At 37.5% G+C, this 22,982-nt stretch overlaps 1 protein-coding gene across 1 annotated transcript in view; it reads right to left on the bottom strand.

The window, feature by feature from the left end:
- The window catches only part of KCNK2 (potassium two pore domain channel subfamily K member 2), a 158,847-nt gene extending 157,136 nt beyond the window's left edge, over positions 1-1,711 (bottom strand). Inside the window, exon 1 of the mRNA XM_039881222.1 lies at positions 1,616-1,711. Coding sequence (XP_039737156.1) covers positions 1,616-1,649 — 34 coding nt within the window. The 5' untranslated portion in view covers positions 1,650-1,711. The remainder of the gene's footprint in view (positions 1-1,615) is intronic.
- Between the last annotated feature and the right edge of the window lie 21,271 nt (positions 1,712-22,982).

Here is a 22,982-nt window from a genome sequence, read left to right as displayed (position 1 = left end):
AAGTATTTTACCTTGATGATAATTGTTGCTTAGTCACAGCTTCTGTCAGTTCCTACTCAAAAGATCCCACCACCCTTCTAATAAGATTCAATAAAACCACATATAGAACATTCTTATTTCCTGCTGGTAGTAGCAGAAAGATGTATTCAGTGTAATAAGTTTCTATAACGAGTAGTCTTAAAAAAAAATTAGAGTATTAGAACAGTGTATCTGACACCATAGGAGCTAAAGATGGCATCTCTAATGAATTTACCTTACCTCTCCAGCTCTTTCCCACTCAATGCCTTTCTCCATTTTTTCTGCTTCTCTCCTGTCTCCAGAAACACTCAGTTTGACTCCAAGAGTCTCTTCATACACTCACCTCTTAGTTTATTTTTATGCCCCTTACACCTAAAAAAATGAGCTCCCCCATTTGAGGGCTTGGCCAGTGTCTTGGCTTACCCATCCCATCACTCCTCAGCAGAGAGGGCTCCAAAATTGCTAATTCAAAGTCCCGATGCCACAAAATAGCCCCTGAAAATTACATGTTATTTGGAAAAAAGCTGATATTTTATATACCGAATTGCTCCAAAAACTTTATGACCTCATCAAACAAAACAGTAAGTTGAACAAACTCTTTTGCATTTCCAAAGAAAAACAACTAAGAATAGTAATCAATTAGAATTTGATTTTTAAAGAAATTTCTTATCAAAAACAGCAATACAATGTAATCTCATTATTACACAGTTCTTTTTTAAACAGAATGCAATCATACTCATGGATAAGTTCATAAAGTAAAATCCTGATATGAAAGATTACTGTACAATCAGGATATTTGTCCTATTACCCAACACCAGCATATACTCAACACACAAAAACTATCTGTTAAGTGCATACTCTATGCCTGGAAATAAAGGTGGACTTAGCTGTATTTAATATTTACATGGGGTTATGCTGTTGATAAACTTGATTCACATTTCAAATCCACAACAATATTTCTGTGGACTGAGAAGTCTTATATAGAGACATTTGAACAATTTTCACACAAAACTACTTACCAAATAAATATGGAAATATAAAAATAAAAAAAGTCTCAGTTCCCAAGTTTCAGTTTAAACCATCACACCTTTTCTTCCCTATTTCCAAGATTCTAAGCCATCTCTTCCCTACTATACAAAATAATCACTGAGGAAATAGCTAATATTCCCTCTAAGTAAATTCAAATAATGCATGTCAATCTATATATGAAAAAAAAAAAAAATCACAGGATTAACTATAACATGACACCAGACTAAATATAGTTTAAATAACCAGAATCCAAATGTAATAAAATTTATAGCTACTTATGTTGATCAATTTTGCATTGCCAGATGTAATACATCACACAATTAAAGTCTGATATAATATGCCTATTGTATAAAACATGCCCACATGTACATGCAATTTATTTTAGGGTTGCAAGGTCATGGAAAAAATTCCAGTAACTAACCCTCTGTTGGAACCACCCAATGAGTTTAATTATAGACTTGTCTATAATGAAGACTCCCTATATCAAGTACTTGCTTTGAAATCTACTCCGCGTACTCTAGAAATTTTGAAAACAAATTAGATACTTTACTATTGCTAAGATACTTACAGTAGAAGTTCCTTTTTGCTCGTGGGTTCATCATTTGGAGATGTTTTCATCAGGAGTCGTCATGCTTTTGATCTTTAATGCCGTTCTTCCTCCAAGGTTTCTTGTCCGTAATCTCCAAAACAGAGTCACTTGTACTAACAAGCCATCGTCCCATACTGTTTCCTTTTTTGTGTGAACGTTACCCTGTAGATCAATTTCCTGTCCAAAAACACTCAAAAATGAACAAACGTTGCTGTATGCTAGTGAAATATGCTACTCAAGTACTCTGTTTTTGCAGTTTGGTTCGGGAAGAAATTCCCTGACTGAAATGAAGAATTATATCCCAGTTGTTCGAGAGAACTTAAAAGACAGAAGTTTCTTCCCTATGAGTGACCAGATCAAAATTGCCAGCGTCATTTATTCTCACGAGCTTGTGGGTCAAGCACTATTACACACGAAGCATCCATGTACTGTGTGCAGCCTGAAGACTCTCCCAATTGCCACGGTAACAATATCCCAACTATATTTTAAAATCGGGCTTAGTATGCTTTGAAGTACATAATGCTTTCCATTCCTGAAAGGACAAAGAGATCTACATTGTCAAAGTTTATTTTTAAGCTCATGTGCTTGCTAAGTGCAGTGGCGAACAGGCTTTCCGTGCCTGTAGTACCATTGCTGGAACCTATTAATGCAAACAGATGAATCGCTGGCTTGGTTCCACATAGGCTTTTATTTCTTTCTTTTCTTTAACCTTATCTAAATTGCATTGATTATAATTCTTTAAATCAAGAATGCTATCGGTTTTCTGAGTTTGCTTGTTTTAATTGTATAAGTAAAGAAGCAATGTAAGAAAGGCAAATAAGAGGCAGGTTTCGAATAGCTTTTGCTGAGATAAGGAAGTTAGTAATGAGAGGTTGATTCAGTTTCTGGACGAAGTCTGAGGGACATTTGGAGACAAGAAAAAGGGCAACAAATTTTAAATAAAGAAGACAAAGATAAAGGATGAAAGAGAGTGAGAGAGAGAAGAGAGGAAGTAAGAAGAAAGAGGAAGAGCGAGAGATGCTTTGACTATTAGCAATAATTCTTTGCATATTTTCTTATGGTTGGGAAAGCAAATTGCTCTGGTTTGTATAACTCCCTACCAGTCTGCTCGACCCACCAAAATTAGCTCACATGTCATCTAATACCAGACTAAGACTTATGGAAACACATTATTGCTCTATTAAAGCCATAACAAAATACAGCTGAGCAGTGAGCATTAGGTGGTAGGGTGACCCTGAGGTAATACAATCCGTGTTATAGAATTTCTAGCCCAAATTTTAAACATCTGGTTTTGATATGATAGTAAATGTGATAATGTACATTAAATACCAGTATTCGAGTAACATAATCCTTCCATCTGACTAAAACAATGCATGCTTTTCAAATCATATGAGAGAGAGAAAGAGAGAGATTAGACAGACAGACACTCATATTTGTGCATATACCAAAATGACTCTCCTAGGCACAAACACACATGTACACACACAGCAATAGCATATATACTGTCTGTTGTCTTTCCAAAAATAGAAGTGGGTTTTCACTGAACCCCTCCTGTGCTCTCTCTTCTGGACATCCCTTTGCACAATCGCACTGCTATGTAGAAGACTTGGCTGAGGTTGATGAAAATGGAAGGAAAATGAGAAGAGGAATAATACTAATTGGACCAGACAGAGATGTGAGCTCCTGACCTTTGCATCATTAATACCATCTCATGCTATGATCTGATGAAGTACCCAGTCACTGGCAACTTCAATAATAAACTAAATCAGATTATCCCTATCCTGTTTTAACTTTGTAGGAAAGTTTCTGTATTTCAAATCCAAATACGACCATATAATTCGATGTAATTCAGGGCTGTAAATGGCACTACAGTCCAGAAGATAAGGTATCTTTAAATTAGTACCATAGAAGTCATCCTCAGTGCCCATCAACAGATGATTAGATAAAGGAATTGTGATACATATACACAGTGGACTATTACTTGGCCATAAAAAAAAAAAAAAGAATGAAATCTTGCGCCAACATGGATGGACCTGGAAGGTATTATGCTAAGTGAAATAAGCCAGACAGAGAAAGACAAATACCATATGATCTCACTTATATGTGGAATCTAAAGAACAAAACAAACAAACAAAGCAGAAACAGACTCATAGATGCAGGGAAACAATATGATGGTTGCTGGATGGGAGGAGAGTTAAGGGCGAGATGAACAAGGTGAAGGGATTAGGAAGTACAAACTGGTAGTTACGAAACAGTCACGGGGATGTGAAGTACAGCATAGGGAATATAGTCAATAATATGGTAATAACTATGTGTACTGCCCAGTGGGTACTAGTCAGGAAGATCATTTCATAAATTACATAAGTGTCTAATCACTATGCTGTACACATGAAACTAATATAAAATTGTGAATGTCAACTGTAATTGAAAAATCAAAAAAAAGTGGGGGAATAAGAGGTTCAAATTTCCAGGTATAAAACAAATGGGTCATGGGGATGTGATGTACAGCACAGGGGGTATATTCAATAATATTGCAATAACGTTTTACGCAGTTGGATGGTTGCTGGACTTATCATGGTGATCACTTCTTTTGGTATATAAATGTTGAATAGCTATAGTGTATTGTTGAAACTAATACAGTATTATATGTTAGCTATATTTTAATAAAAACATTTTTAAAAATTAACACCATAGAATCAGACCAGTTGATAAAGAAGAACCCATGAACATTTATTGACCTTTCATATTTGCATATGAGAAGGCTGATAGGGTGACCTGAAGACAGAGGTGTGTGGAAGCCGCTGAGACAAAAGTCATGTTCAGAATGACAAATGGTTAATTAGTATGGGTTTGAGAGATAAAGATGAGGCTAAGGATGATTGAGTGCTCACATGTTGCAGAAAGGCAAGTTTTTATAGTGGTGCATTGGGCGATCCGTTTCCATTTATCAAACATCTGTGTTAAGAACACAGTTGTGTATGTCGAATGCAAATAATATAATGTATGTATAGGGTAGAAAAGTAGCAAAGATGAGAGAATGGTTAATTGTGTTTGATAAGATTAAAGTGGATATCTGAGCTGGACTGGGGATAGAAATTGGAATTCGCCAAGCGAACAACACGTGGTAGGACATTCTAAGCTGTGGAATCAGTATATGCAATAGTGAGATGAGCAAAATGGAGAAATTTTTCCCCCAAAAACAAATAATACGCATTACTGGATTTTTTTAATTCTAGTGAAATTTTGGAAAGGGCAAGATTATTTGGTCCAGATTTGTACACCTTACTCAACCACGTGAACTATCCGCAGGGAGAAACTAAGTCTTGTACGCCTTACTATCACCTGTATTCCTGGTACACAGTGAATTTGACTGATTATTAAATTGCACTGCCACTCCACCCTCAAGCAAACACTGAATGAGTACATCTTGCTCCAATGGTATTCTGTATTCTGCTCTTTTTCCCAGCAAGAAAGAGTCTCATTCAATGTATGCTTGAATATCAGGAATATTGAAATTTTATTCACTCCTTTGTTTCCTCCTGATATTCCAAGCTTCATGAGTCAGGTGAATGGTATTTGAAGGAGCTAGCACAAATTTAAAACCCCAAGTGCTCTTCCTTAGTTTGAGCCAAACCCAAACCTTTTGAAAGGCGTGAAAACATGCAGCCGCATTGGTTTGGTTTTCCTTTCCTGGGCCTCTCTTCTTCCTGGTGCTGGCCAGCACCACACAGAAGTCTTGCAACATGAGCCATTTCCACGGAATTTTGAATTCTGCCAAAAACAAGAGGGATCGGAAATTTCGTGAGAATGGTTATTCTTAGGAGATTTCCATCCCAGATTCCTAACTTGTGTGGCTCAGATAAGCATCTAAAATGCACTGCCAAACTTTCTGAGGTCCCCAATGCACTTATTTCCACTCACATTTCTGCATAGAGACCTCAAAGTAACAGCGAATGCAATGGTTTGTTGGGAAATATTTTCTTTATGCCAGCCCAGTATCCCCCTACCTATGTGGAAATGGGTTTGGAATGCCATTATAAAACAAACATTGGGCTTGAATGTCCCCAGAATATGTTCAATTTTTAGATGAGGCATGTTTACATTCTCCCAAATAAAAACAATCTACCCCAAAGCAACCCTTCAATTATTTTCTATTGTTTTGCTTCTGAGCAACTTCAAAATATATTTTCTTGGCATATTTGCTCAGGGCGTAACTGCTCAAGCTCTTCCTATAGACTCATACCTCCTATAGGCTTTCTATGAGAAGACTAGATCGTAAGTTCGACCAAAATCTCACTAACTGGGACATTATATCAGTTAGCCATTGCTATATAGTATGCCTACTCCAAAACTCAGTGGCTTAAAGCAATAGGCATTTATTATTGGTGACTATTTTATGGTCAACATGACAATTCTGATCTCATCTGGGCTCATTCATGCATCAGCTGCATGTTGGGCAGGTGATTGTTGATCTTGGTTGTACTCTTTGACATGTTTTGGGGTCATCCGCCTGCAGGCAAGTATAAGATTACCTAGCTGTGACAACTGAGCTCTTCTTGTAACCTTACTTGTACCTGTCTTTCATATCCCTCTAACAGGTTAGCCCAGACATTGGCTCAGGCCATCTCGAGTATATTTTCAAGGCAATCAGAGGCAAAAGAGGAAATTGAAATGTATGAGTGCATTTGAAAGCCTCTGTTGAGGTCAAACCATTAAGGTCATTTTGGCCAAAGCAAGATCCAAGGCAAGCCCAGGGTCAGTGTGGGCATCAACCCGAAGGATGCAGATACAGATAAGCATGGAAAATTGGAGCCATTCGCACACTCCGTCTACCACAGGCATATTGAAGGTGAGAAGCCAGTCATATTCAGTCACTTGGATGGACCTATAATAGTATCCGGGTACCTCAATCTGTGATACTAGAGTCAGCTTTCAGTACCAAAGCAGAAGAAGAAAGCCAAACCCCGAGTTTAGAGTAGGTGGAAAATGTCCCAAGAAAGCACAAACAAGTCACCAAATGGTACCTGTGTCAGAAACAGAGTTGGAGGTATGGCCATAGGCAGCAATGAGGAACATATAATAAGAGCCAAATAAAACCCCCAGGCATGGTGAAACCAAAGATAGCAAAGACTAATAAGTTAAAGATGAACACGTGAGTGACATCTCTCCAAAGTAATCTTTTTGAAGGTGGTTGTTTGAATAGAAGCACAGTCACAAATGCACTTGCCTGAGAGACGAGAATGATTAAAGCAGATCTGATCCGGTGTAATTAAGTGGGGAGAGTGAGATAACAAGAGAGCACCAGTATCAAGGATGCACTTGCTACATGCCTTCGCCAATAGAACGAGCACCTACTATGGCCAGATGTTAAAATGCGATGTGATATGTCCTGGTTTTTAAAATACCTTGAACAACAACATCTCCAGGCATAATTCACCCCACAGGCCACTAGTCTTCAACTCCAGATATAGAAGTTTCATTTCCATGGGCTCTTTCTATTTTAAACAAGCTTTCCAAATTCATGTAGGTAAGGCCTACATTAACAAATTAGAACAAACAATTGGCCATTAAAATATAAATAATTAACACATAAATGATTAGATCATTCTAGAGTACCAAACACACAGTTAAAGGGCTCTTAGAGACATTTTTATCTCCCAAAAGTTTTTGAGTTTTAACAATTGGCATTCTCCCATTCTCTCTGTGGAAGTCTAATGGGTACTTCCAGAATTCCACCCCAAAGTTAACTGTCCTCGATTCTTAAAATCAACTTACTCTTCACATTCTATGACATAATACCTTATTATTTATTTGTATATTGGCCTGATTTTTTTTAATTTTTTAATTTTTATTATGGTGACATTGGTTAACAAAATCCAGTAAGCTTCAGTAAGGCATATGTGTGTGTGTATATATATATATATTACACTGTGACCTGAAATTTTTATGTTGATCCCTCGCATTGTTGGTTTCTAGAATGTACTTTTTACTACACAGATTTCTTCCTATAACATGTAGAACATATATTTACAATTAAGCACTTAAAATTCTCAGCCTCGTTTCCCTGAAAGGCCATTATCCACACTGCAGTTTGCTGGATTTCAATCTTGCATTGTTGGCCTCTTATTCCTTCTTATGTCCTCTATAGGCAGCATGGTGGGAAGTTCTTTGAAATCCAGAGACCTAACTATTTCTTGTGCTCTGGGAAGATATTTTTTCCAAGGTATCTGGTTCTTGGAAAATTTGAGTCTGTTTTGTCTATTTCCAGAAAAGCATTGTTTTACTGCAGGTGGTTAATCTAACGATAAAGCAGGGTGGGGTGGCTAACGATGATTTCCTTTCTAAACCAGGTCTCTTAAATACATCTCCATTACCCTGTTTTCAGACTTTTACTTGGATCTCACTAAATATAGACAACATTCCAAAGCCAAGTGTATTCTATCATCTGTCTGTCTATCTATCTGTCATCTATAATCTATCTGTCATCTTTCTAAGCTCAGCATATTTTTATATTCTATTCTACACAGCTTATATATATCCATTTTTCCTCCTTTAATAGAGATTTAAGAATATGTTCTATATTATGCTGATACTACTGTTGCATCTGGATACATATATTTGGGTTACATTATACACATTTTATGTTCCTATATGTATTCTCTTGACCTCACCAGTTTCCCAAACCCTCAGCGACTTCTTCCATCTCAGCCGCTGACCCTGAGACCTACTTGTGGGTCTGGTGCATGATATTACATAGAAGCCAAACCAGAAACATGCCTGAGACCTGTTTCCTCCCACCATTTGCAGACATAGATTCCAGAAGCCCACATCATATGGAAGTGAGATCTGGCTTCCCCAAAGCTGCCAAAGGGACCAGGTGATAGAACTTCTTAAGTGTGGGGACAGTCAACTTCCATGAGGCGAACTTTAACCAGCAGGAAGCAGAAGATGGAAGGCAGCTGTCAGATAAGTGTCATCTCGCTTCTTTACTCAAACGTGCTGTTTGGATGCAGGATTTTGCCATGCCGGCTGTCCTAACAATGCCACACGTGGCGAAGCAGGTGCGCAGCTGATGTCTCTTTGTAGCTCTTGGTGACGCCGTGGTTAGCATGGTAACACATTATCTTGCATTTGCTTCCCATTGTTCTCTGCCACACGTCCCTTTTCCCTCATTCTAGTTACTCCAGAACATTAGCACTTAAGCATAGTGACAATATGACATAAGATATTAATATATAAAATTTATAAAGTCAGATAGAGAAAGACAAATGCTGTATGATTTTACTTACATGTGGAATCTAAAGAACAAAAAAAAAAACCAGAAACAAACTGTTTTGGGTGTAGGGGTGGGTAGTTACAAATTGGTAGTTACAAAATAGTTATGGGGATGTAAAGTAGAGCGTAAGGAATATAGGGTTAAATAATATTGTAATAACTATGTACGGTGTCAGATGAATACTACTTATTGGAGGGGATCACTTTGTAAATTATGTAAATATCTAACCACTATGTCGTACACCTAAAACTAGTATAATATCATATGACAACTGTAATGGAAAAATAAAAATAATATTTAAAAAATAAATGAAAAGAAAAAAAGAATTTATAAATCCTAGGGTTTTTGTTTTCTTTTTTATGGTTTTGTTTGTTCTTTGCTAGTGAAAAAAAAAATGCTTTACAGAAAGTAATAACTATGAACCCTGTAAAATAACAGCCATAAACTTTGAAAACTGATCAGTAAGAACACTGATCCTTTAGGAAAGCAGGGTTTCAGATTCTTAAAATTACGTATAAATGAGATGAGTACCTTGAAGATTTTTCTCATAATATTTTTAGGTTAACTTTTTTCTATTAAATATTGTGGGGCCTGAAACCAAAAGCTCCGCCGTGGTGGCTCTGCTAATAGCAGATGCATATTTTAAAACAAATGTCCGCTCGTCAGTTCTTTACACGTGTGCTAATTTGTCATACTGGGCAGATGATAAGGTAAACTTCTAGTGCCATTTGTAATATACTTTATAGCATAGTTAGCAAAACAATGTAGACTTTTCGATGATTTTGTTTTTATCTTTCTTATTGCTCAAATCTAAATAAAGGCACGCATGTTAATTTGTGGGCTGACAGTCCAGTATTATTGATCCAGATCAGTATCATTTACTGAAATTTTATGTCAGATTTATGGATTGTTTTCAGAAATCGGACCATTTGTACTTGGTTGATCACTTCCTGTGGGTGAAGGATAATTTAAAATCCACTTGTAGCCTATAGAAGTGTCAACACACTTCAAAATAGCAAGGGGTGACCTACGGCCTATACAGCCTTAAGATAAATCCCACGATCTCATTTCAATCAAGACCTTTCAGCACTTACCAAGCAGAGAGATTAGGGAAGAAAAGCCAGCAAGATCATCTTTTCGGGTGGAGTCTTTTTAGAATTATTGGTCCCGGGCCACACAGCTGAGAGCCACAAGGGTGAAGAGCGTAATGAAGACTGAGCTGGGGTGGTAAAGATTTCCAGTCTCTTCCCTCCCAGGTCAAGAGCAACTCCAAGAAGAAAGCGACCGGAGTATCCTCACTACCGGTCTTCCCAGTGGCTGGCGCCATTGCAGCCTAATGTGCCCACATCTCCTGGATTAGAGGTCCCACGTCATGGAGAGAGGACCTAGGGGAAGGAAGAACGGCCTGCTCCCATGGCCGGCCCAGGGCCTGACGCACAACAGGCAACTTCATGAAGGTCGAATGAAGAACAACTTCAGTTCCATGTGGGCAACTTCCATCTGACTTTGTGCAAGTTACTTTTTCATGTCTTCCCTTTGAGCCTCAGTTTCTTCATCTGTAGAGTGGGGAATATATTAATTTTTACTCTCAGGATAATTTCAAGGATGAAGTGTAACAATGATATGACTTTGTGAATTCTAAAGTACTAAATAAATTCAGGAGTAGAAAGACAGACGGCTGCATCTGTATTGCTTCTTTTCAAATCAGCACGGATTTTACCAATTGTTATTTTGGAGATTCCTCCCAAATGCAGATCCCAAGATAAGGACTTGTATATAGGTAGTCCATTTGAGGAATAATGCTAAGGAACAGGAGAGGTGGAATGGAAAGAGTTAGGGAAGAGGGAAAACTAATATTGTAGTTACTTTTACGGGCAACTGGAGTTTGGTCTTGCAGGAGAATTTATAAAAAAGTATATTCATGCTTCTTAGAACTGTCTACGTGAGGACCAAGTAGGGATGAATTTATTCACCTGTTTCCACATTCATAAAGGATACCCCCAGAGGTATTAAGCACCTCATTTCCAGGTACAAACAAATGCTCAATAAGAAAGCAGACATCGACCAGTGGCCATAAAAAGAAGTGTGCACATAAGAGACAAAGCTATCGTCATGAGACGAGTTAAACCCCACATCCGGGGGAGGCTGAGAGGATTCGAACATGAGCATCAGAGACATCAGACTCCATCTCATTAGCTAAAAAGCAGGGCCAAATTTCTCTTTGGTACTACTCTATTTAATATAGCATAAAATTTAAATGGTAGTCTAATGTCAATGTTTGCTAGACCAGCTGTCTCACAGTTATCTTACCAAGCTTAACCTTAAAGCCAACGTCATACCTTTGCAAGGGCGCCAGGTCCCCCAGCCTTGCTTTCTGCAGATTCTTAATAGTTTACAGTCTTTAAGCATCTTTGTTTGTTGGCCCTGAGCCTAGAGTTGCAAAGTCCAATTTCCACTGAAGCCCTGTATCAGTTGAGTAGCTTTAAGGCTTAAGGGATCATGAGAAGGGCACATCTCACACTGCCTTGCAGTGTCATCTTGCCCACTCCCCTCCACACCCTCTCTCTCTTTATCCTATGCCTTCAAGCCTGTTCACTAATGCGTCTTATTTTCTCTCTCACACACAAGAGATCCATTCATACTTAGGTCTTAGAAGCTTGGCTTCCCCTAACAAAACTGGGTTTCAACCTATAAGTTCTCATATAAGCTACTAAAATTTTTTTTCTGCAGATCATGAAATAAGGATATAAAAATTTTGCTGTGAGACTCAATAAAACTATCTTTGAGTGAAAAAAAATGTGGTCACAAACTTTTTATTTTTCCTAAACTATCACTTGCACAAAACATCACACCCACAGTGGACTAGTTCAGTTCGCCCTTTCAAATGCTTGCCATTGTTCAAAGCATTTCTCGTCTTTAAAGTTATTACATTTATACTTTTCCTCTTATTCTTATGATTTTTTATTATATGTGTGTGTGTGTGTGTGTGTGTGTGTGTGTATACATATTCCCATTAGACTGTAAACTCCAAGAGTAGCAATTAAGTCTAGTCTTGTTTAGCGATGAATCATCAACATCTGGGAAGGGGGTGGGGCCCGACACAAAAGCAAATGATCCATTCATTTGTTCAGTAAAAGAATGAATGAATGAAATTGTATGTGCAAACTAGTTAATTTCATCTTGTATATATGGAAGAAATGAATTACAGAGAAAAACAGAAACAAAGCCCAAAGCCCAGAAAAGTGAAGTGTCTCATCCAAGGTCACACAGCTAATTGATAGCAGAGTGATTTCAGCAAGTTTGCTGTGCACATTCTCTCAGCCCTCATGTAACTTCTGACTGTAACTGGTTGTGATATTGCCTAACAGAAGCACTATTGTAAATCCAGTGTTTTCTCTCAGACTCACGTGCTTGACTGAAGAGGTATCGAAGTCTGGTCTCAGCATTCCCTGACTCTTATTTTCTTGTCGAGAGAGCAAATTAGTTTACACTTTACATTTAAAAATGGCACTTGGATCCTATGCCCCTTTTTGAAATAACTACTTTAAAACACCTGTTATTTCCATTGGTGCTTTTAGTGATTTAGGACAAGGGTCATTCCTCGCATAAACCAAAAACCAACTAGAGCTGGTATTTTTTTGTTGTTTTGTATTTTGTTTTTACTTCTCAGGAACATACAAAAAACTTGGCACAGATAGACAAACGCCCACAAGGTCTTGTAAAAACAACTAAGCAGGTTGTCAGTCCCCTCTGAGACTTCAAAGGTAGAGAAAGAAAATCTGATTTTATTTTGACACATCTTAAAAGAAGTCAGATTAGAATATACATTTCCACTTAGAGCTTAAGAATGGGTACATTTATTTTATTTTTTCTAGTTTAAATATATAGGTAGAATAGCCAGGGTGGCTAACTTAGGGGCTGAGGAGGGAAAGCCTGGCTGGGGAGTCGGGAGGGCGGGAGGAGCTTCAGGGTCCACGTGGAATCTGCTTCTGTAAACAAAGTTCGGTAAGGGAAGAAGGAAACCCTCAACTGGTGTCTGAGGGCCTTGAGTTCAAAGCTATGTAACTACGAAGTATTACACGTTTTTTTTTTTTTGATAGAGACTGTCAATGGGAAGTCTCTCTCACATTTGTTCACCCTTACTGTATTTCCCAAGACTTTTACATATGTTATGGTGAACATTCACGAAAATGCAATAAAACTTCACTCTTCCACACAAAGCAAGGGGAGATCGTGCTTCTATAAAGGGTATAGGGATGACATTCAATTAAATGTGTTGATGTTATTCCCTGAAAACTTGTTTACACATTTTAAATGGCAAGTCTTCTGTCCAAGGATAAATCTCAACAGAGCTCTTACAGCATAAATTCCAAATTAATGTGGCTGAGGTCAATGGCATTTTCTATGAATAGACTTGAAAATCTCTCTAGCAAGTGATCTCCACCTGTGATCCCACCATTTCTATACAACAGCATTTAGAGCTTAGTGCGTTGCTTGCATACTTATAAGGATACCATAAGTAATTTCTCACCGGTAAAGATTATTTTAAAAAGGCTTATAATGATAAGAAAACTATCAGAGCAACTCCTCTGCTGCTACAGAGAATAAGAATATGTCTCTCTTTCCTTCATTTTCCTCTCTTTTATCATACACCATGGGTCCTGAAGCCAGTATTTTAAAAAATCTATAATGGCCCTGCTTTGTAACTTGTTCCATATGTTTGACATGCTTCGTAAAATAATTCCACATTAGTTTCCCTAGCCTAGTGTTTGGATCGTGACATCTGTTTTTTCCTATGTCTTCATGATTTATTTTGGTGTCCATGTGAACTTGCTCTATAATAGTAAAAGGAATTTGCTTAGATTCCCTTTTCCTGGAATGTCTTCTTGTGCTTTGCAGACCTATCAGATTTTCTATCCACAGAAGATCTGACACAGCCACTAGCAAGCCTAACTCTTACGAGTGTGCAAACTCACACAAGTCCATTCATCTCTCTGGAACTTAATTTCCACATCTGTAAAATGGGAATGATAACAATAATAAGTATTTAGAAGGTGTGGGGAAGGCTTAAATAAGTTATGAGGTAGTACATATAAAGCACTGTGATCAGTGTCTGGCACACAGTTAAGTGTTGGTTGCTTTAGTTATTAAAGTCAAAGCACAAAGAAAGGTCCCCAAGAGCTAGGTTTCTCTTACTCTAGCACACCTGTGCTGGCCGTCATTTATTCACTCACTCAGCAAATGGTTTTCAGGTGCCAAAGGATAAAATCAACACCAAGTGCAGCCATATTGGAAACTGAGGCTAAAGGAAGTCAGGAACATTAATCCTATCTCTATTTAAAATCTTGACATGTTACTCATCACAGATTTTTGCATTAATGTTGACTTTTTAAAAATATTGCATTAAACTATTATTTACCTCAATTACTGATAAAGGATGATTTACCTTGATTACCTGATGTGCATCCCTACCTCAATTAAATTTTTTTGCCCAAAGCAAGTGCTTCACTTACCTCACCTCATTCTGGCCTTGGACAACTGTGAGCAAAACAGACCCATTTGATAACTATCAAATGGGAGGGACAGACTTTAACAAAATTAAGACAAAAATAGGTAGATTCTTCTCCCATTAAAAATATAAGTTTTATCCCTCAGGTCTGTGGATAAGTATAAATACATTTTTGAAATTAAGAGCTCTAATTTTCATTCATTCATTGTTCAATAAATATAAACGATGTGCTTGCCACGTGCCAGGCACTGCTCTAGGTGCTGGGGCAAAGCAACAGACAACCGAAGTGGTAAACACGAAAGGTCTGGGAGGGAATACATATAGATCTCAGTTCTGGATATGTTAATTTTAAAATGCCAATAATCAACAAAATGGATATGGTGAGTAGACATTGGGATACAGATTTGAACTCTAGAATTCAGGATTCCAGTTAGGTCTAGAGACAGAAATTTGGGAGTCATCAACTTATAAATGATTTTTAAAGTCATGGTACTAGATAAAATCATGTAGGAATGGGCAGAGGTAGAATAGAGGTTAGTACTCATATGAGAAGGTACTAGCAAAGGAGACCAGAGAAAATCAAGAGAGGGTGGTGACTCAAAGTCAAGTGAACAAAGTGTTTTGAGACGGCAGGTGCGATAAACTGTCAGATGCTGCTGGAGGACTAAACATTGCTCGTTGAATTTAAGAATGACCTTGAGAGCAGTTTTAGTAGAGCCGTATCAGTAAAAGCTTAATTTAGTGGGTTCAAAAGCAAAACAAAAAAAGAATGTGGACGATTATTTTGAGTTCTACTGTAAAAGGAAGGTGAGAAAGGGGGCAATGACTAAAAGGAAAAGGGAATTCAAGAAAGTGTTGAAATTTTATTTTGTGTTTTTAAATGGGGAAAATATTATCTTGTTTCTACAAGACAGAACACAAAGGAGAATGGCAAACGGGAAAGTATAATGAGTAGCAAGTTTGGTGGTGATGAGGTGTGTGTGTGTGTGTGTGTGTGTGTGTGTGTGTGTTGTGAGAGGAGGGAGAAAAAACTCACCTATGAGAGACAAGAAGGAATAAGGAGAACAGCACCCACACTCACCCCGAGCCAGTGGGCCAAGGAATGAAAGTGGAAAACAGCCTCCCCTTTGGGGGGCTGCAGGACAGCAGGGTCCTCGAGAGAGCCAGCTTTCATTAGAGCCATGGCTCTCAAACCTTAGCAGGCATCAGAATTAACTGGAGGACTTGTTAAAATACAAATGTCTGAGCTCCACCCCAGGACTTTCTGATTCAATGGATTGGGGTGGGGTGGGGTCTGAGAATTTGCATCTCTTATAGGTTCCAGGTGATGCTGACTCTGCTCTTCCTGGGAGACCCAATCCCCTAAGTTAGTGCAAGAAAGTGAATGTCCTGTTCGCCAAAGGGATTCTTTAAGCCCCTGGTTTTCAAATTTTGAAATCAACTAAAGCCTGATCCATGTAAAATTAACTCCAATTTTCACTAACTTTTAAAACAATGTTTAAAAATTCATCATTAAACACAATTCTGTTTTTCCACACACAATTAACACTATTTATAAGAATGTTCATTACAAATACTGTAGATATAATTGTTATTTATATTTTGAGAGAAGAAATCTATTCTCTTTACTTGTTTTATCTATTCCTTTGACTCTATTCTATTGATCTTGAAAACCTTTTACTTAGAGCCTATTTATTTATTCATTCGTTTATTCTACATATTTATTGACTACAGGCTAAGTATCAGACACACTGTAGCACTTGGAATACAGCAATGAACAAGACACTCTGGCCTTTGGAAAGATACATTTCAAGTCAAAGAGAAAGAACTCATGAAAAAATGAATAAACACCTATAGGAATTCAGGTGATGATCATTTTTACAAAGGTCAAAAATAAAGCAGGGAAGGGGGGTCAGAGATGCAATGAAAACTATTATGGGTGGTCAAGGAAGGCCTCATCAAGAAGGTGATTATTTCAGCAAGAACATGAGGACGTAAGGGAGTGAGGTAGCTGGGAGTAGAGTTTTTGAGACAGGAAAAAAAAAACTCCAAGACTGGAGTATAGCTAGTGTGTTTAAAGAAGTCCACTGGAGTGGCATGGGCAAGGGAAGAGGTAAGGAGTAGGTGAGTTCAGAGAGGCAATGTGGAAGGTTGGGGCAAAGAATCATGTATGTAAAGTCTTTAGGCCATTGAGATAGTTTAGCCTTTCTTCTGTGTGAACTGGGAAGCCAGTGGTGGATTTTATGCAAAGGCAAGATATGATCTGGCTTGCATTTTAGAAGGATCCTTCTGCCTATTGTCTTATGTATAGTCTACAAGACGCAAGGACAGAAATAGGAGGACCCTAAGGAGGCCATTGTGATAGTTCAGGCAGGAGATGAGAGTGGCTTGGAGGATAATAGCAGAGTTGAGATGTTAAGAGAGTCAGATCCTGGAGCTCTTTTGAAGGTGGAGCCAACAAGATTTGCTGAAGGATTAGATGTGAGGCGTGAAAGAGAGTCAAGGATGACTGTAAATTCTAAAGCCTTTTCATATGTATGTTGGCCGTTTGTATGTCTTCTTAGGAGAAGCGTCTATTCATGTCTTCTGTCCATTTTTTAATACAAATGACATATTATTGAGTCATGCACTTGAAACCTATATACTTTTATTAACCAATGTCATCCCAATAAATTTAATTTTAAAAAGTTAAAGCCTTGCTAAATGGAGCTGCCATTTACTGAAAAGTGGAGTTTTCTGGAATGAAAATATTAATTTTGGATTAATCTATAGTGAGATAGTATTAAAAACCATGAGATTAGATGAAATTGCCCAGAGAGTGAGTATGAAGTGATCAGTATAGATAGAGAAAAGAAGTGATCTAGAGATTGAGCCTGTGTGGGCCAATATTTTAGAGCATGGAATGAAAAGAAGGAATCAGCAAAGGAGACTGAGAAGGACTGGCCATGAACCCAGAGGAGAACCAGAAGAGCATAGGTCTCTTGAATCAAAGTAAAAAATCTTCACAGGGGAGGGAGTAATAGGCTCTGTACTAATTTGAATTGTTTCCTGGGTATATTGCATATTTTTTTTCTGAGAGAGCAGTAAAACATACCATAACACAATGACTAAGGTCAAAAAATTTAATCACATAAAACGTAGGACCACGTTACTTCATGGTAAATGTAAAATAAACAGTATCCATTAGTATATACTTTCACAAAATGAACAGGAGTTAAGATGGTACAATTTACATGGTATAAAATTGAGTAAACACAGAATTGAGAAAATCCCTAAAGATCAAGAGGCATTGACTTTTTAACTTCTCCTCTTTCCCACATTAAAGAGAAAATATATAAGCAGACTGTACTTAGGAGGGTCTTAGAGCTAATCTCCAGTTTCGTTATTATAGCGTTATACTTTATTTTCATTGGATCCCTGGGTTAGTTCCATTAAATCACGTTCCTACTTTTAGTTTCTTTAGTTAATTTATCTGTGTGTCCGTCTAGAAGGTAAACTTTCTGAGTACTTTCTCACATGTCTGAAAAGGACACCTGATGATTAATGCGTCACGCCTTATTTCTCCTTTTTATAAGTAATCAAATCCTAAATTTTAATTTTTTCTTCAGAATCTAGTGCCCTGTGGCTGCTGGTGAAAATATGACAATTTTTTTTGTTGTTGTCTTATGTATGTTTTGTTTTCACTTCTGAGAGTTTTTTTTTTTGTTTTTTTTTTGTTTTTTTTTTGTTTTTTTTTGTTTTTCTCTTTATTTTTGCTGACGTGTCTCGGTGTCGCCTATAGTTCCACGCAGCCTTCATTGTTCCCCTTTCAATTTAAAAACTCATGTAACTCTCGAGCCTTGAGAAATTGTCTTCTAATATTTCTTTGATAATTTTGTCCCTTAATCTTTCTCTCTCCCGTTTTTCTGGAATTCCTGTGAACTGGATATTAACGCTCAATACCGAAACTCCATGCCTCATATCTTTCTTCATTTTAACTCTATTTTCTATTCTCTATACTTTTTACTTTCTGGGTGAATTTCTTAAAATCTGTCTACTAACAGTGATTTTGTATTTTGCATAAGTCACATGTTTGATTTTTAAGTTGTCTTTCTTGCTCTTGGATTTTCCTTTTCCACAGCATCCTGTTTTTATTTTATGAATGTACTATTCTTGGATTTCTTTAATGATACATATCAATTTTCTTTTCTTTTACTTTCTTTCTTGTGCCATGAATTATCTGTTTACTCTAAGACTAGGTTTTACACATGTGTATCTCGGTATCTCTTTTTCCTTTTGCAAGCTTTTCAAAAGTGAGTCATGAGTTTTGGTTGTTGATTGATATTTAAGAATGAGACAACATCACTGACTTGAAGTTCTGTGACGGGGGGCAGGAGGATGGCAGAGCTGGTTTCTTAGGCTGGGACACTCAGGCTCCATGTGCCAAAATGAGGAGAGCTTTGCTCAAAGCACAAACACACACAGCAAATACTCCAATTATCCCTAAAACAGTTGCTTTACTTTTGCCTAAGGGGAAAAAAAAAACCTGTAACCACAAAACTCCTATAAGGAAATATAGCAGGTAAGTTCCTTCACATCGGTCTTTGCAATGATTTTTTGGATTTAACATCAAAGGCAAAAAAGCAAAAATAAACAAGTGGAACAACATTAAACTAAAAAGCTTCTGTACAACAAAGGAAACCATCAACAAAATGAAAAGACTATTAAATGAGAGAAAATATTTACAAATAATATTTCCAACAAGGGATTAATATCCAAAATACATAATGAACTACAACTCAATAGCAAAACAAACAATTTGATTAAAAAACAGAGAAACCAACTAGATATTTTTTCAAAGAAGACATAGAAATGACCAAAAGGTACATGAAGAGGTGTCCAACGCCACTAATCATTAGGAAAATGCAAATCAAAACCACAATGAGATATCGCCACACATGTCAGAATTGCTACGATTAAAAAGAAAAGAGATAATAAGCGTCGATGTGGATGTAGAGAAAAAAAGAACCTTGCATACTTCTGGTAGGAATATAAATTGGTACAGCCACTAAGAAAAGATAAGATACTAAGGTTCCTCAAGAAATTACAACTAGAACTACCATATAACCTAGCAACCCTGCTTGTGGGTATATATCCAAAGAAAATAAAAACATATCCACACTCCCATGTTCATTGCAGCATTATTCACAATAGCCAAGATATGGAAACAGACTATGTCCATCAATGGATGAAAGGATAAAAAACATGTGAGATTATATATATATATATATAATTCGATTATATATATATATATAATCGAATATTAATTGGTCATGAGAAAGAAGAAAATTCTGCCATTTCTGACAACATGGATGAAACTGGAGGGGATTATACTGAGTGAGATAAACCAAATTAAAAAAACACAAATACTGCATGGTGTCACTAATATGCAGAATCTTTTTTTTTTTTTTTTAGTCAAACTTATAGACACAAAGAGTAGAGAAGTGGTTGGTTGCCAGGGCTGGGGGGTAGGGGTAATAAGCAAAGGTTGGTAAAAGGTACAAACTTTCAGCTATGAGATTAATAAAGCCTGAGTATCTAATGTAAAACATATTGACAATAGCTAATAACACTATATTATATAACTGAAATTTGCTGAGAGTAGAATTTAAATATTCTCACCAAAAAATAAATATGTGAGGTGATGGAATTGTTAACTAGATGGTGGGAATCGTTTTACAATGGATACCTGTATCAAAATCCTTTCACCATGTGTACATATATCGAATCACCATCATGTGCACTTACCATTTTATTTGTCAATCATACATCGATAAAGCTGGAAAAAAAAAACAGGAAAATAAACTAAAAAAAGGAAAAAAGCTCTTTTTTTTTTTTTTTAACCAGACTGAAGACATCTACATGCTGTGATGGCCTGGGGGAGGGGTCGACAGCCCCACAGCAGATTGTCAAACACATTCTTCATTCTCAGCCTTAGGTCTGTCTCTTCCACCCTCCATTTATCTACCAGCCCAGATTCTGTAGCCTCACTGGGTTTGCTAGTTCGGTATTAGTATTTTAGGCTGTGACTATTTTAGGCTATGACTTCCAAGTCAAAACCTTCTATTCACTTCTAATCTTCTAGAAATGTGTTGAAATTTCACATCCGTCGATGCCTTCTCCTGCTCCCTTTGCTGTTATAGGTTTTTCATAAGGAACTGCAAAATCAAATGACAACCAGGGCAGGGAAGATAAAATAACTTTGCTAAGCAGAGTGTACAATATTTATTATTCATTTAAAATGGCAACCATATCTACCCCCAGCCAATTGTTGACCTTTGAGAAGGAAATATAAGTGTTGGCAAATCTTTGATTTTTCAAAAGTGGCCTGGCACATAAACTTTTATGAAAAAGTAACCAGTTTTTAAATGTTGACAACTATTTTTCTAAACACTCTGCAGACTAATCAAAAATATATCACTGGAAAGATTCAGCCCTTGGTTTGACAGTTTTCAATCTCTGATTTATACCTTTTTAAAGAAAAATTATTTCTCTACTTTCATAATGAACTCACACAAAAAAAGGAGGGAAACAAGTACAGATGTTCAATCTGCTTCAAAATCTAAGAGTTAAATGCGATATTACCTATCAAATCTTGGAACAATGTCCAGTGCACAGTAAGCAATAAAAGTTAACTCTTATTATTACTGTGATTTATTTGGAGTTTTAGTTATATCATCATACTACAAAAGGCATTTAGAATCAAAAACGACAGGGCCAGGTGGCAGTTTTGAGAGGTCACAACAAGACCGTGTGTCTCAATGATGCCGACACACTAAGGGATGGCACACATTTAACTCTCATCTTGACAAGGAGGGGGAAAAAGACATAAAATACCTTTCAAGTAGGTGACTGCCAAGAATATACTTTAACAAATCCTAATCGTATCCTAAATCTTGGCACTCATTTTTTTTAAAAGAACCTAGGAAAATTCCATCTTAATTTCCATGGCTCCCAGAAATTTGTTTTCTCAAAAACAACTAGACTTGCTTCTACATCATCCAAAATCCTCCCCCCCCAAACATTTAAAGGACACACACAAAAAAATATTAAACACACACACATACATGTACACACAGCCACAAACACACATAGACTCATGCACACACATAAGCACGCACACACGTGCATAAACACGCACACAAGCACAGCTTCTCATTCTGCTGCTTCATCGAAGTTTCAGCTGAGTTTTCCAGATTCCACAAAGTCTTTTACATGAATCCGTTTTGGTGCTTTTTTGTTAACTATTTGTCAATGACCTGTAGCATCACTCAGAGTTTTGGCACCAGGTAATGTTCAACATTCAAATATAGAAGTTGTCCAACTCATGGACAGAGCCTGTCTTTCCTCCAAGGTCCTCAGGCCCCTTGGTGTAGGCATCCAGCAACCACGCAAGAGCCACCTTCGCCTCCAGGGCATTCTGCAGCCAAGTATCATCAGCCTTCCAAAGTCCTCCCACTGCAGACGACACCGTGCCACTGATGGTTTGCTTTGTCACAACTCATTTGTTTTGTTTTATCATCTAGCCCTAACTAATCGGAGTAAGAATTCTGTCTTCTCCCCTCTGTGCATTTACAGAAGAGGATTGAAAAGGGCCCTGCGGGCTGTACATTTTAGTTATTTATCACGAGGCCATGAGTCAGGGGCCAGAAGAGAGAAGAAGCATAATTTGTTTCCCAGGCACATATCAGTGTAGCTGGGCTGGGACCTGGATGGCTGGACTATTCCTGTTCCGTACTAAAAACCATGTTGTGGGAACAAATGGGTTTTGTCTTAGTTTTCAATGACAGTATCAGTTAGAACCAGGCCCAAGTTATCACTTTGCCGGACTGACTATTTCTGTCATGTGACTTCTCTGCATCTCAGTTTCCCACCTGGGAAGCGGGGAACTAAACTCATAGGCTTGTTTTAAAAGTCCTATAAGTATAATTATCCCCACCCTACAGATGAGGAAACTAATGTTTCAGGATGTAAAAAAAAAAAAAGAACTTTGTTGCTTGAAAAATACTTTGCAAATTGAAGTTATTAACATCATTATTATACATTATTATACATTATTATACAAATACTGAGATCTCTCCCCTCCTCTCATCCTCTCCAACTCCATGAATAAGAAACTTACAGGCTGATGACGGCACAAAAGGACATTTAACATCACAACTGGGGATAAAATGTCACAATCCTGGTCAGGAAAAAATAATTTCCAGGGAAAGAAATAGCCAATGCTCTCATTCCAACTAAAGAATAATTAGAGAATTGAATTTTCCATCACAAAATATGTGAACCTGCTGCTAACATCCTCAGAGTAAAGCAGTTGAGGGTGTTTACACGAAAGGATAGTATGTCATCTGAGGAGGGATTTCAAGACTAGAGACCAGAGTCCTTGTAGGCGAAAGTGACTGTGCTGAGGACAAGGGGTTTCTCAGAGAACAGAAGACACTGTGACTGGAGGCTCAAACCTGAGGTTGACTCCCCTGGAGGGCTTGTTAAAAACATGGATAGTTGTGCCCCAGCCCTAGAGT

The sequence above is a fragment of the Pteropus medius genome, unplaced genomic scaffold (genome assembly GCF_902729225.1).
Source record: "Pteropus medius unplaced genomic scaffold, Ma_sr-lr_union100, whole genome shotgun sequence".
Lineage (NCBI taxonomy): Eukaryota > Metazoa > Chordata > Mammalia > Chiroptera > Pteropodidae > Pteropus > Pteropus medius.
Note: the sequence above shows the minus strand (reverse complement) of the source record. Positions and strands in the feature narration are given on the sequence as shown.